This window comes from Urocitellus parryii, chromosome 8 (assembly GCF_045843805.1).
Source record: "Urocitellus parryii isolate mUroPar1 chromosome 8, mUroPar1.hap1, whole genome shotgun sequence".
Classification (NCBI taxonomy): domain Eukaryota; kingdom Metazoa; phylum Chordata; class Mammalia; order Rodentia; family Sciuridae; genus Urocitellus; species Urocitellus parryii.
This window is the reverse complement of record NC_135538.1, coordinates 118,659,412-118,672,731: the sequence shown is the minus strand read 5'-3', so window position 1 is coordinate 118,672,731 and position 13,320 is coordinate 118,659,412. Positions and strand designations below refer to the sequence as shown.

Sequence of the window (13,320 nt, the reverse complement as noted above, 5' to 3'; positions counted from 1 at the left end):
CTTGCCCAAACATATCGGAGAAGACTGCCTACTCACCTTCCCCACAGTCCTCCCCGGCATAGCCATCTTGGCAGAAGCAGCTACCCTGGCGACACTCTCCACGGCCATGACAGTCGCCAGGGCATATCTGGATAGCACAGTCAGGGCCTCGGAAGCCCTCAACGCATACACATTGACCTGCGCGGCACAGTTCCCTGGGCCCGCAGCCCCCTGGGCAGGCGCTGGCGGGAGGCTCTTCCTGCCCACAATCCTCGCCGCCATAGCCCATGTGGCATATGCACACTCCTTGAACACAGCGCCCACGACCCCGGCAGTCAGCTGGGCAGGTGCGGGTGGCACAGACGGGGCCGGTGTAGCCTGGGTCGCACACACAGCGTCCGTCCTCACAGCGGCCACGTCCGTGGCAATTGGAGGGGCAGGTGCGGATGCTGCAGTCCTCGCCTGCGTAACCCTCCCAGCAGGTGCATACACCGTCCTGGCACACGCCGTGTTGGCTGCAGTCTCGTGGGCACCGCCTTACACCGCAGTCCTCGCCGGAGTAGCCGTCGTCACACACGCAGCGCCCATCTAGGCACTGGCCGCGCCCTCGACAGCCCCCAGGGCAATTGCGTGTACTGCAGTCCTCGCCTGAGTAACCCGCATCGCACACACACACGCCATCCTCGCATCGGCCATGTCCGCGGCAGTCTCCAGGACACCGACGGCTCCCACAGTCCTCGCCAGTAAAGCCTGGGTTGCACACACAGCGGCCGTCCACGCAGCGCCCCCTCCCTCGACAGTCTCCAGGACAGGCACGCGTGCCACAGTCCCGGCCCGTGTATCCGGGCCAACACACGCAACGACCACTCTCGCATCGGCCACGACCACGACAGTCCCCAGGACAGCTGCGCACACCGCAATCCTCACCGCTGTAACCCGTGTTGCACACACACACACCGTTCTCACAGCGCCCACGGCCTCTACAGTCGCGCGGGCAGGCACGGGCGCTACAGTCAGGCCCGGTATAACCCGGCCAGCACACACAGCGGCCATCCTCACAGCGGCCCCTTTGGTTGCAGTCGCCAGGGCAGCTACGCACGCCGCAATCGTCCCCGCTGTAGCCTGCGTCGCAGATGCATTCGCCATCCTCACAGCGCCCACGTCCCCGGCAGTTGCGAGGACAAGTTCGGGTGCTACAGTCCTCGCCTGCGTACCCGGGCCAGCACACACAGCGGCCGTCCACGCAGCGCCCTCCCTCACCACAGTCCCAAGGGCAGCTCCGCACGCCGCAGTCTTCTCCAGTGTAGCCAGGGTCACAGACGCAGCGTCCGTCCTCACAACGCCCTCTCTGGCTGCAGCCTCGAGGGCAGCTTTTCACCCCACAGTCCTCACCAGAGTAGCCAGGATTGCACACACAGCGCCCATTCTCACAACGTCCTCTCTGGCTGCAACCGCGAGGGCAGCTTTTCACACCACAGTCCTCACCAGTGTAACCTGGGTCGCACACACAGCGTCCGTCCTCGCAGCGTCCTCTCTGGCTGCAGCTCCGAGGGCAGGAGCGCTGGCCACAGTCGGGGCCTGAGAAGCCTGCCCTGCAGACGCACACACCTTGCACACAGCGCCCTCGGCCTTGGCAATCCCCTGGGCAAGAAGGCCAACCACAACTTGGGCCGGTATAGCCAGGGAAACACACGCAGCGACCTCGGATGCAGCGACCCTGATCGTTGCAGTCATCCGGACAAGACCCGGATTCTGCAGGAGGGGAGGAGGGGGACATCCCAGAATCTGTGGGGTCAGAGCAGGTGGGTCCACCCCACCCTGGCTCACAGGAACAGGCACAACGGCTCAGGTCAAACACACCATGAAGGCTGCAAAGGCTACGAACATCTGTCTGGCCTAAAGTGGGAGAGAGAGAGACAGGCCTCAGTCTCTCTGCAGGGAGAGAGACTGAGCCTACATAGTGCTCCTGTGCCCTCCTCCAGCAGGGCCAGCCTCATTTCATAAGGCCAACTTAGTTTCCAGTTGCTTAATGACCTTATCAAATGCTTGGGTTGACATCTAGCCCGGCTCTACTCCCCAAGTTGTGCCCTGGGCTGCATCCACCCCTCCTAATAGCAAGGAAGGGGTGCCTTTTTGTAATTCATACCAAGATCCAAGATCCTTTATGGGCTAATGATGCCACCCAACCCTAACCCTCTTCTCCACCCTCTCTTCTGTGCCTCCTCTTGTGATGACCAGCTCACCTGTGCCAGCCTGGGCAGCAGCAGGACAACATCCCCCAGTGCACTGTTCCTTGAGCCCCTTCACCAACTCCTCCAAGATCTCTAGCCGGATTCTCAGGGCCTGCACCTCTGAGGCAGGGACAGGGGGCTCAGTGCCTGGGGGACAGCCACAGCCAGCAGAGGGGGGCAGATTAATGCGATGCGTGAACACCACTTGCTTTTCCCCTCCTTCCACAGTATGCTCATAAAGTTGAGAAGAGGGGCTTCCTCCCCCTGGTTGGGGAGGGGGCCGTGGAGCTGGGAGTGTGACATTCGACCGTGGAGAGAAGGGGCCTGCGCTGGCTGTGCCCAGCAGTACCAGGAAGGTCAGACTGGAGGTTAAAGGACATTGGGCTGGCATCGTTCAGGAGGCTGCAGGGAGAGAGGGCAAGTATGAGAGCAGCTTCAAAAGGAAGGAGACAAAATGCATCACTGCCTCTTCCCCAACACACCAGCAATCCCACCACTCACAACTAATCTACCCAACTCACATATTTGTGAAAATTCACATTCAGCCCAACCCCAAAAGATACTTTCCTGGGCATTATCTGGTCTCTACCACTCTTTGTAATGTCATTTGGTTACCTTGTTCCCCTTTATAAAAACTGTGTTCTCCCTTCACAGGCAGAGTGATCTTTTATTTGTCACAAGTGCTCAAAGTTTACACTAGCCTAAGGGCTTTGCACTGTTATCTTCCCTCTGTCTAGGATGCTCTTCACTCAATTTAATTTTGTTTTTGTTTTTACCACTGAGCTACATCCCCAGCTGGCCACTTCTAGTTCAAATCTTAATTCATGTGTCATTGACCCTGAGAGTCCTTCCTTATGCTGGGTCAGTAGCCTTCATCTCAATGGCCTATTTATATTCCTCATGGCATTTTCTGCTGCCTTGTTTTCTTGTTCTTTTGTCTTTTCCCACTACTATAATGGGTGCCCCTTTGGAACAGGGATCTTGACTGTCCTAGCACTGCTGTATCCCTGTCCCTAACAAATTAATGTGTTGGTAAATGTGCCACCCAATACATAGACATTGAATGAAATTAGCAGATGAGTATCTAGGGCCAGTCCTTCACCAAGCACCTGGATCCCAGCTTCTGTAGTCTTTCAGAATCCTTAAGGTATAGATTATTTTCTCTTCTTCATTCTCAACTAGATCTTTCCCATCAGTTTTTTTTAATAAGTTCATATATCTCCCATTAAAAAAAGCCTCTTCCTTGGGACTTACATTATTAAGTGCCAAGATTTATTATAAAGTTGCAAGAATAGTCACATGGAAGAGAATAAGAGCCAGAAAAGACCCAAGCACACATGGTCACCTGATTAATGACAAAAGTGCCTTTGCAATTAAGGAAAAAGGGGTTGGGGGTGTAGTTCAGTGGTAGAGCGCTTGTCTAGAATGTGTGAGGCTGTGGGTTTGATCTCTAACCCTGGAAAGGAAGGAAAGATGGAAGGAAGGAAGGAAGGAAGGAAGGAAGGAAGGAAGGAAGGAAGGAAGGAAGGAAAGAAATAATGGTTGTTTAATGATGGTCTTTTTAATGAATGGTGCTGAGTGGATTGAAGTACCATGCAGAAAAAAATCAATCTCCACTTCATATCCATATTTAGAGGCTAAAGTGAGATGGATTGTGAACTTAAATATGAAAGGTAAAGCAATGCTTTTCCTAACAATACCTTATAGAAAAAAAAATACAAGAAACCCTTTATGACTTTGGAGTAAGTTAAGATTTCTTAAATGGGACACACAAAAAACCTAACCATAAAAGAAATAAACACAGTGGATCTCACTGAGAATTGATAACTTCTGGTCATCAATTGACACTAGTAAAAATAAGAAGGCAAGCCACAGGATGGGATAAAATCTCTCCCTGCCCCCCCACCTCTCTCTCTCTCTCTCTCTCTCTCTCTCTCTCTCACACACACACACACACACACACACACACACACACACAAATCTAATAAAGAACAGAAAGCCAATTTTTTTTTAACTGGCAAAAGACTTAAATAAGTACTCCAGAAAAGAATGTATCCAAAGAGCCAATAAACATGAAAAGGTGTACATCATTAGTCATCAGGAAAAATGCAAATTCACACCACAATGAGATGCCACTAAATAACCACCAGAATGGCTAAACTTAAAAGGACTGTTTGATATGGGCAAGAATATGAAGCAACTGAAATTCTCACATGTTGTAAGCAGAGCATAGATTAGTGTGGGCACTTTGGAAAACTGATAGTATCTACTAAATCATATAGCCACCAGGTGAGTAGTGCATCTATGTTATCCCAGAGACTCAGAAGGCTGAGATAGGAGGATTTTTTAAAAATATTTATTTTTTAGCTGGGCACAATATTTTTATTTTATTTATTTTTATGTGGTGCTGAGGATAGAACTCAGGGCCTCACACATGCTAGGCGGGTGCTCTACCACTGAGCCACAACCCCAGCCCAGGAGGATCTTAAGTTCAAGAACAACCTTCACAACTGAGGGAGACCCTGCTTCAAAATAAAAAAATAAAACAATTAAAGGGATGGGGGTATAACTCAGTGATAGAGGACCCTGGGTTCAATCCCCAGTGCCCCCCGCCACACACACAGACAAAAAAAAAAAAGATAGGAAGGAAGGAAGGAAAAGAAAACAATAACTGAGCTGTTCATTTAACATTTGTACATTTCACTGTCTGAAAATTAAACCCTAAAATAAAGAAATTTTAAAAATCTTCCCTGATATCACACTCCTTCCAGCCACCACCACATATTTTTTTTTGCACCTAGTTCATGGTCAGAGTTGGCAAAATATTTATCTGCACTTGTCTCCACTTCCCCATATCCCACACATGACTCAATCCACTCTTGTCTGGCTTCACACAACCCCTTTAACCAACCAAACAACACTCCTGAAATATCCCAATGATCTTGATGTCACAAAATCCAAGGGACCATTTGTCTTCGTCTTACTTGGCCTCTCTCAAAATCAAATACAGTTGATCACATCTCCCATTTTAAAACATTCTATGTCTGAGATTTTTAGTATGGAAGCCAGAAGAAGTATGTGACTATTGAACACTCGGGATGTGGCTGAGTGAGGAAGGAGCCAAGTTTTATTTAGCATTTTTAAAAAGCTCCCCAAATAATGGTAATCTGCAGTAAAGAACTCCTGCTCTTGTCACCCACCTAATTACCATCATCCAGACTTTTACTGTAATTTCAAAACTATATGCCAATTTGTAAAGCCAGCCCAGACATCTCTTACCTCCACAACAATATATCTTACAGCCTCCTTAGCATCTTCTCTGAAACTGAACTCATGATTGTCTTTCCCATATCCCTTCCCTCCCAATGCACAGGCTCTATTATTCATCCGGCTCTATTAGCAGAAACCCAACTCTCATTCAATGCCACCATATTTCATCATACTTATCCACATTTTCTTATAAACATCTCTTTAATCATTTCTTTCTTTCCCTCTTACCATCATTATAGTCCAAGCTAGTATCCACCTCTTGCCTAACAATGGCCATTGACTTCTAGCTGATCTTCCACAACCCTGCAAAGGCAACCAGATGTCCCTATTCTCCTTGTCCCTATTCATCTTTGTCTTCCCTCCAAATTATCTCAGAACAATGATAAACAGCCTTGCATCACCTGGCCGCTGTTGACTTCTCTTACCTCATCTCCCTTCTTCTTACCACTCCAGTTCCACTCGCCTTCTTTAGGTCCCTCATATTCCTTGTGCTTCTTCCTGATCCCAGATCTTCATATACACTGTTCCCTCTATGTGGATTACTCTTCCCTTCTCTCTTGGCTTTCAGATCCTTCAAATCTCAGCCCTATATCATTTCCTCATGAAAGCCTTTCTGAACAAGTCAGGTCCCCCATCATGTGATATCACAGTACCATATAATTCCCACTTGCAGCATTTATAACAATTTGTGATCATATACAAATAGATATATGATGGGATTATTTTATTACTTTCTTGCCTATTCTCAATCTTCCCATTAGACCATAAGGTCTATAGGGCAGTCATAGTAACTGTTCCCCCAACCTTGTCAGCTGTATCCTTGCACCAAGCACATATCAGGTGCTCAATAAATATTTATTCACTATAGGAATGAATGAAAATTTCAATTTAAGCTCAGGACTAGCATTAAGGCTGAAGTCAAGAATAGGACCAAGGTCAGGGCTAGGACCACGGACAGTGTCTGTGAATAGAAGTTAGTTAGAAAGCAGTAGCCAGGGTAGACCAGTCAGAGACCAGAGTTGGATGGATCCTGGAAGGACCAGATGGTATAAGCACTTTAGAAAACTGTTTGGCTGAATTTACTTGATTTAATAAAGCTGAACATATGTAAACCCCATGACCTTGCAATTCCAATCCTAGGAATACAACCAACATAGCACTACTACCCAGAATAGTTTCAAACTGGGAGCTACCCACATGCTTCACATCAGCAGAATGGATTAAATAATTGTGATTCATTCTTACAGTAGAATAAAATAAGCAATGAGAAGGAACTACAGCTAAATGTAGTAATATAGATGAATCTTACTAAAAGCTTGAGCAAATGAAGCCAGACACACAAGAGAACATGCTGAATAATTCTATTTAAATGAAGTTCAAGAAGAGAGGATGGTAATCTACAGTGTTCTGAGTCATGAATATGGTGCTCATGGTTCGGGTAATGACCAGATGGGACATGGTGGGAGAATATAGAGTGTTGAGAATTAACTAATCAATTAATGGTACTGGGACTGAACCTAGGGTTTGGTGCATACTAGGCAAATGCTTTACCACCAAGCTACACTCCCCGATACTTTTTAAAAACATATACTATATATATAAAAAACAGTGCTGGTAATCGAGCTCAGGGAAATCTTATTTCTTAATCTGGGTAATGGTTATTCACTGTGGCAAGGGCTGGGACATAAAGGAGATAGGGGTTTGAGAGGCAAGGAGGGAGGGAGGGTTCTGGAGAATGAGGGAGTACAGAGGAGTGAGTCAAGCTTCAGTGCAGGTAAAAGTTGAGGAGTAATGTTGGCAGGTGTCAGCTCTTCTAGACTAGAGGGACTGGAGACAGGATGGCAGAGTAGGCATCGGAAAAATGAACTAGTAAGGGAAGGTGTCACAGCTGAGGAGGCAAGGGACTGACCCCCCCTCCCTCAATTTACAAATTTCCTGCCTGCCTCTGAGTCAGAGAAAAATGAGTTTTCAGGGATACAAGCCCCCGCAGTCCCCCATCAGCCATCAAGACACAGAGGGGAACTGGACACCAGAGACAGTGTTTCCACAAGGAGAGGCACCTCACCTCAGGTAGCCAAGGCAGACAAATCTGAATGTAGACAGCCACCCTTTTCTGTGTCCCAGCCCTTCTCAGGTAGAGGTGTAGCTTTGGGTATCAGGTGGGTTCTGGCTTAAACTACCTGTCACTCTGTGTCTAAAGCTGTGCAAATCATCCACACACCAACTATGATGGTGCATGCACAGACAAATATGTAACACAAATAAAGATATTCACACGTGTTCATCCACAAATACAAATATGAACATGCTTGTGCATAAAATACTTACATCCACCTATAAAGCCTGAATCTGTGCAGGCACGTGTACATAGTACACACCATACTCACACTCAGACACACAACCTCCCCTCTACCTAGCCATTGAGTGATGACTAAGAAAGTTGATTTCTTGCTGTCTCAAAGGGCAGCTGTGAAAATGAAGAACTGAATTGAATAGAAGGGAACTGCACTCCTAGGACTCTTCCGAAGTGGGAGGCGGAGGATACATGGTCCCTCTTGAATTCTCTGACACTGCTGAAGGCCTCTGGGAATTCTCCAGTCCCTTTCCCATCCCCCAACCCCCACAGGATTCAGTCTCTTTCCCCATGGGCATGGAAGGGAGTCTCTGTAGCAGGAAGGAGTATACAGAATCCATTGCCTTCTCTGGAAAGCTGGTCTAGAAGACAGGTGCAACCCCCATAAACCATTCCCAGAGCCTCCTTCCCAGTTCCCTCCCCTTCCCTTCCACCGCCACCCCTCTAGCTACCCACTCCAATTCTTGGAAAATTTTGACTGTTCTCTTAGCAATGGGCAAGCAAAGAATTTGGGTATCTCTTGTGTCTCCCTTCTGTCTCTCCCAAGTGTGGCTGGTTGGGGGCAATGTGGCCTCACCCTCTTGACATTCTTCCCACAGTTGGAGGACTGGTAGGGGTAGGGGCATCTTCCCAAACTGTGACTCAGCATCCCTGGTATTTGGTTTTGTGGCCAACTTTGACAATTTGCTCATCACGGACTCTAGAACCCATGGGGTGTGGAGGGGATGGGCTTCTATGAGGGATGTGTCAGAGACTGGGGGGTTCTGATCCCATCCTAATTCCTCCCTCTGCCCCTCCTGTCACACCCCCAGCTGAATTTGGCAATGAGGGGTAAAGGCAGAAGGAGTCTAAGAGTGAGAAAGGAGGGAAGGAGCACAGGAGCCTGAGATATTGGATAAGAAGCAGGTGGGAAGAGAGTACTGGTAAGGGAGAGTTGGGGACCTAGCTGCCCCTTATCCTATAGAGTCAGCTGATGGGCCAGGAGAATGGAAAAACTAAGACAAAAGGATTTCCGGATCCCTAGTGGGAAAGGTCAGGAGGACAGTGAGAGACAGGAAGGCGAGTTCTGGTTCTACATTAGTGGCCAGGATTTAAGCAGAAGGAAGTTTGAGGAATTGAGGTGCTGGATCTCAAGGGATTGGAGATAGGGCCAGGGAAAGAGGGGAGGGGGCTGGAGGTCTCGGAAGTGGAGAAGGGTGGGGCAGGCGGCAGCTGCGGTGTTTCCTAGTTGCTTCCCAGTAGTTCCCCTCAGTTCCTGCTTCCAGTTGTTTCTAAGCCATTAAATTCTTTCCAGGCGAGATAAGAGGCCTGCCCGCCCCACCCAGGGTGTGTCACGTGCATTAGGGGGTGAGTGGGACGATTCCGACTGAGCAGAAGGAGACTAGAAGGGGACGGCAGAGTGAAGACAAGAGTCCTGTGCCCCTCCAGGGACATCACTCAGCCATTGCAGCCGCGCTGAACTGTGAGTCATGGGTGCAGCGCTCCTGGCCAAGAACAAGCTTCAGGATCATCTCTGTAGGCTTTGTGCCCTTCCCAACCTGAGAGTCCTCACTTTGCCCCATTTCAGCATTTCCTAAAGGCTTAAGACTCCCTAGGGCTCCCTCCCAGGTTGTGAAACCTCCCTCCGTGCTGTCATCTGGGGAGTCCCCGTCTGGATGCCCAAAGCTCCCTCTGGCACCTCCGGATCTGGCTCAGCCACTACAGTCCCGGCAGTTGGGATTTCACCCGCACTTTCCTCCTGAGGTTCAGCTGTTCACCAGATCAGCCCAGCCTTGTCTTCTCGGCAGTCTCAGCACCTCACTGATAATCACCTTCACCGTGGTACTATTCCCCGAGTCCCTGGGTTTGTTCCCAATTCCTTTCACATGCCTGTATGGGAACCATCCAAACCCTGGCACCCCCCACCTCCCACAATCACACTGTCTCACCCTCCAGATATATCCTCTACAAGGAGTCTGATCCCAGTGGATGCCCGTATTCCCTCTGTCCTGAACAAAAGTCCCTGTCCTAGGAGAGACTCTGAGAGCTCTCCTGCCACACCTTTGCTGGGGTGTTTCCGACAGATAGAAGTGAAATCCCTATCTGTCTACTCCTCATCGGTGTCTCCCTAGGGCTCTGTTCCTTACCTGGGCAATAGGGCAGCTGCTGTGCCTCTGCACCTGCTCTGTCTCCAATCCTGGGAAAGAAGTGTCTCAGAGCAGGCCAGGGGGGGCTCCCTTTGGCAGCCCTAGACTCCCCGGAGGTCCCCCTCACTTGTCCCCTGCAGCAGAGGCTCACCAAGCCTGGACCAGACTGACTGTCGATCTGGGCAGCGACAGAGAAGGAGGGAGCCTGCAGTGAGCAGGGGGAGGAGAAGGGGAGGACCAGCATGAGGTCAGGGAGGGGAGCGGAGATAGGGCAGGTCCTCCCACCCTTCCTAGACACCACCCCTCCTGTCCTCCTGCCATCATCCTGGCCCCCTCCCTGTCCAGGACCACAGAGTCCCACCATACCCTTGTCTCACCCACTTCATCCTGTCTCAACTTCTCACGTTCTTTCCCCATCCTATTTTAAACTCCTCCCCACCCTAAGTTTTGCCCAACCTGACATTCCCTATTCTTTCTGCTAGTTCTTTATTCCCCATCCTTTCCCCACCTGTGGCCCCTTTTCTCAGACCCAGTTTCTTTTCTCTGCCAACACTGTTCCTCATGGCCAGTCCCTCTCGTGCTCTTTCCCCAAATTCCTTTTCCACTTCTTCCCAGATGCTGCTCCAATTGGAATCTCACCCTATCTGTTGCTAGCACAGGCTCCTTCATCCCCCCAACTATTCTCCACTGGCCATGCAGGGTAGGGAGCAGAGGTAGGAGCAGGAGATAGGAGGCAACCTCCCCTTTAACCCTAAAACCTCTGCCATGAGAGACCATCCATGGGGTTCCACATCCACCCCACCTGCTTCCCCACCTGTTCCCTCTTCCCCAGCTTACACTGTCACCAAGCTGCCTTTCTGTCTGCTCTGACCAGTCCCTTTCCTGTTCTCATTTTCCCACCTCAGCAAGTCCCTAGAAAAATGTGTGAGACTAACTAGGCAAGCGCTTGACTGAACATCAGGGTATATGTGACGTAGGATGAAGGAGGGTTTGAGGGAAGACAGGGAAGGAAAACCTGAGGTTAGGGGCAAGTAAAAGGATGAAGAAAAGAGGTAGAGCAGGAGGCACATATGGGTGATGTTGTGGAAATGGAGAGGTGATGTTGTGGAAGGCAGAATGGAAGGGAATTAATGCCTGGGGAGCAGGGAAGGGAGAGAAACAGGGGCTGGAGGAAAAGGGCATGTTGGTCTCAGACGAGACAGAAAGACTGATCAAGCAAACACACCCCACATTAAGTCTGTTGGGTGTTTCTCTGGCCTCATTTTCCCAGTGCTGCCCTGTTAATGGGCTAAAAATGGGACTTCCGTCACAGAGAACTGTTCACACTGAGGAAGAACGCAACCCAGGCTCTATGGAGGATAGACTCCTCTCCACCCCTCACCAAAAAGATGTACCTTGGCCAAGTAATAGGTGATAGTGAAGGAACTTAGAACAGGCATGTGTTGGATGCCACATGTGATTTGGGCACAGGTGTCTGCACCTCAGGTCAGAGATCTAGTCACAGATGTACTGGGTACCTGGGTCTGGGTACACTGGCATAGCATGTGGCTGTGGCCACTGCCCACTCAGCTCTGCGTGGCTGAGAACAGAAGCACACATGGGCTCTCTCATGGGTGTCCCCGTGTATGTCCGTGTGCCTGGGTGTATGTGGCTGTTTTTTTCCTGGCTTTGATGGGAAGGATGAAGTCAGCATCTTGGATAGAGCTGGACTAAGCTTCCTTCCTCTGTTTTGGCCTGAACCCTCAGAGCCATGAGTAGGTACCACCTTCTCCCAGATCTCCCAGCAAGCAGTGGGGAAGACAAATCAAAGGCAAGGGAGGGTCTTGAAATTGCACCACCTGGGGAGAGCAGATTGTAGAGTATGGATTTTTTCTCTTGACACCCTCCAATTTCTATGGTTATATCCATTCACCCACCCCCCAGGCCCTGTCTTCTTTTCAGTATTTAGAAAGTATGGTTATTTAGTCCAGAGAGTGGTCATGAGACTCTGGAGAGAAGCAAAAACCAGAAGTATGGCCCTAGGATGTTTTGGAAGCCCACCTCTGGGGACCGGATGCTGGGGTCTGAGACAGGAACATGGGGTTCCAGATGTTGACAAGCTTATGAGGCATTTGGGAAAGCCACTGGAAGCTTGATGTAGTTCCAGGTTCCAAAATAATGACTGTCTAAATCTTGACTCACCTCCTGCATTTCAGTCTCCCAGGAGTCCAGGCCTTATAAACATTTTGCTTCTCTTCAGAAAAGCACTGAACCTTGCACAGCACAGGTGACCAATAAATGCTCGTCAATATTAAATTGTGAAAGGACTATGGGGAGCAAGTGTTTGGCAGGGAACCACAGGTGTGAGGGCAGGGAAGCCCTCTGGTCAGGTGTTGGGTTGGCTTCACTGAGGTGTCCTGGGTGGTAGGTGGAGAGGTCATGGTGTTTTCCAAAACTGTCCGTGTGCTCTGTTCTCAAGGTCTTCAGCTGGTATCTTCAGCTCTGAGCCTCCATCCTTGAATGATCCTCCAAGTTTCTGTCCTGACCTCAGGAGGTTATAGAATAAAAGATATACATAGAAGAAAAGGGAAAAGAGAAGAGAAAGAAAAGGAAGGGCAATTGAGGGCAAGGGCTTGAAGGACAGAGAAGGAAACGAAGAAGGGAGGCCAAGGAGGCTGTGAGCCAAGGAATCAGTCCCAGAGAAGGAAAGATAGGAAACATTTGTACTGGGCTTCCGTTTACAAAGCAGTTTCCTACACAGGCATTTTATGAATCCCACTTTGTAGATGAGGAAATGGAGGCTCATAGACATTATGTGGCTTGTCCAGGAGAATTTGCTAGTAGTGAAAGTGGGCCTCACCCCAGTTTTCTGATTCCAAAGCCTACATTCTCTCCCCCTTCCCCAACAGCTCCAGGAAAGGAAGGGGTTGAAAACAGAAACAAGCAAAGTAGCTTCTTGAAGAACTTGCCGAAGAAAGCGTAAAGAAGCTGGATTTTTAAAACTTCTTTCTGTATCCAGTTATTGTATAGATTCAGGGAGAAGAAACTGCCTAAATTGCATATGGGGTAGGATGTCCAACATTTATTACAGGGAATTGAAGGCTGGGAGATGAGGATGGGAATATAGAAAACAGCCTGAGATGGGAGAGAACTAAGAGGTCAAGGATGAACAGGGGGCTAGAGAGTCATGGAAAGAAGGGTCTGGACCCTTAAAACTTCCTTTGCCCAGAGACATGGGTGTGGGGAGAAGGGAGGAGGGAAGACATTTCTATCTCGTGACAAAAGAAAGTCACACAATTGTTTTGTTCTCTGCTCTGGGGCGGGTGGGCGCCTGTATTTACCAGAGGGACTGAGGTCGCTGTGGCAACCACACATCTGGGCC

The 13,320-nt window shown here is 49.4% G+C and overlaps 1 protein-coding gene across 5 annotated transcripts in view; it reads right to left on the bottom strand.

The window, feature by feature from the left end:
* Positions 1–10,150, bottom strand: part of Tnxb (tenascin XB) — a 57,769-nt gene extending 47,619 nt beyond the window's left edge. For all 5 annotated transcript variants that reach the window (XM_077801749.1, XM_077801751.1, XM_077801750.1 and 2 more), the window contains exons 1-3: positions 9,960–10,150; positions 2,223–2,612; positions 37–1,875 (exon numbers count right to left, since the gene is read on the bottom strand). In XM_077801749.1, coding sequence (XP_077657875.1) covers positions 37–1,875; positions 2,223–2,601 — 2,218 coding nt within the window. In that variant the 5' untranslated portion in view covers positions 2,602–2,612; positions 9,960–10,150. The remainder of the gene's footprint in view (positions 1–36; positions 1,876–2,222; positions 2,613–9,959) is intronic.
* Positions 10,151–13,320: the final 3,170 nt, after the last annotated feature.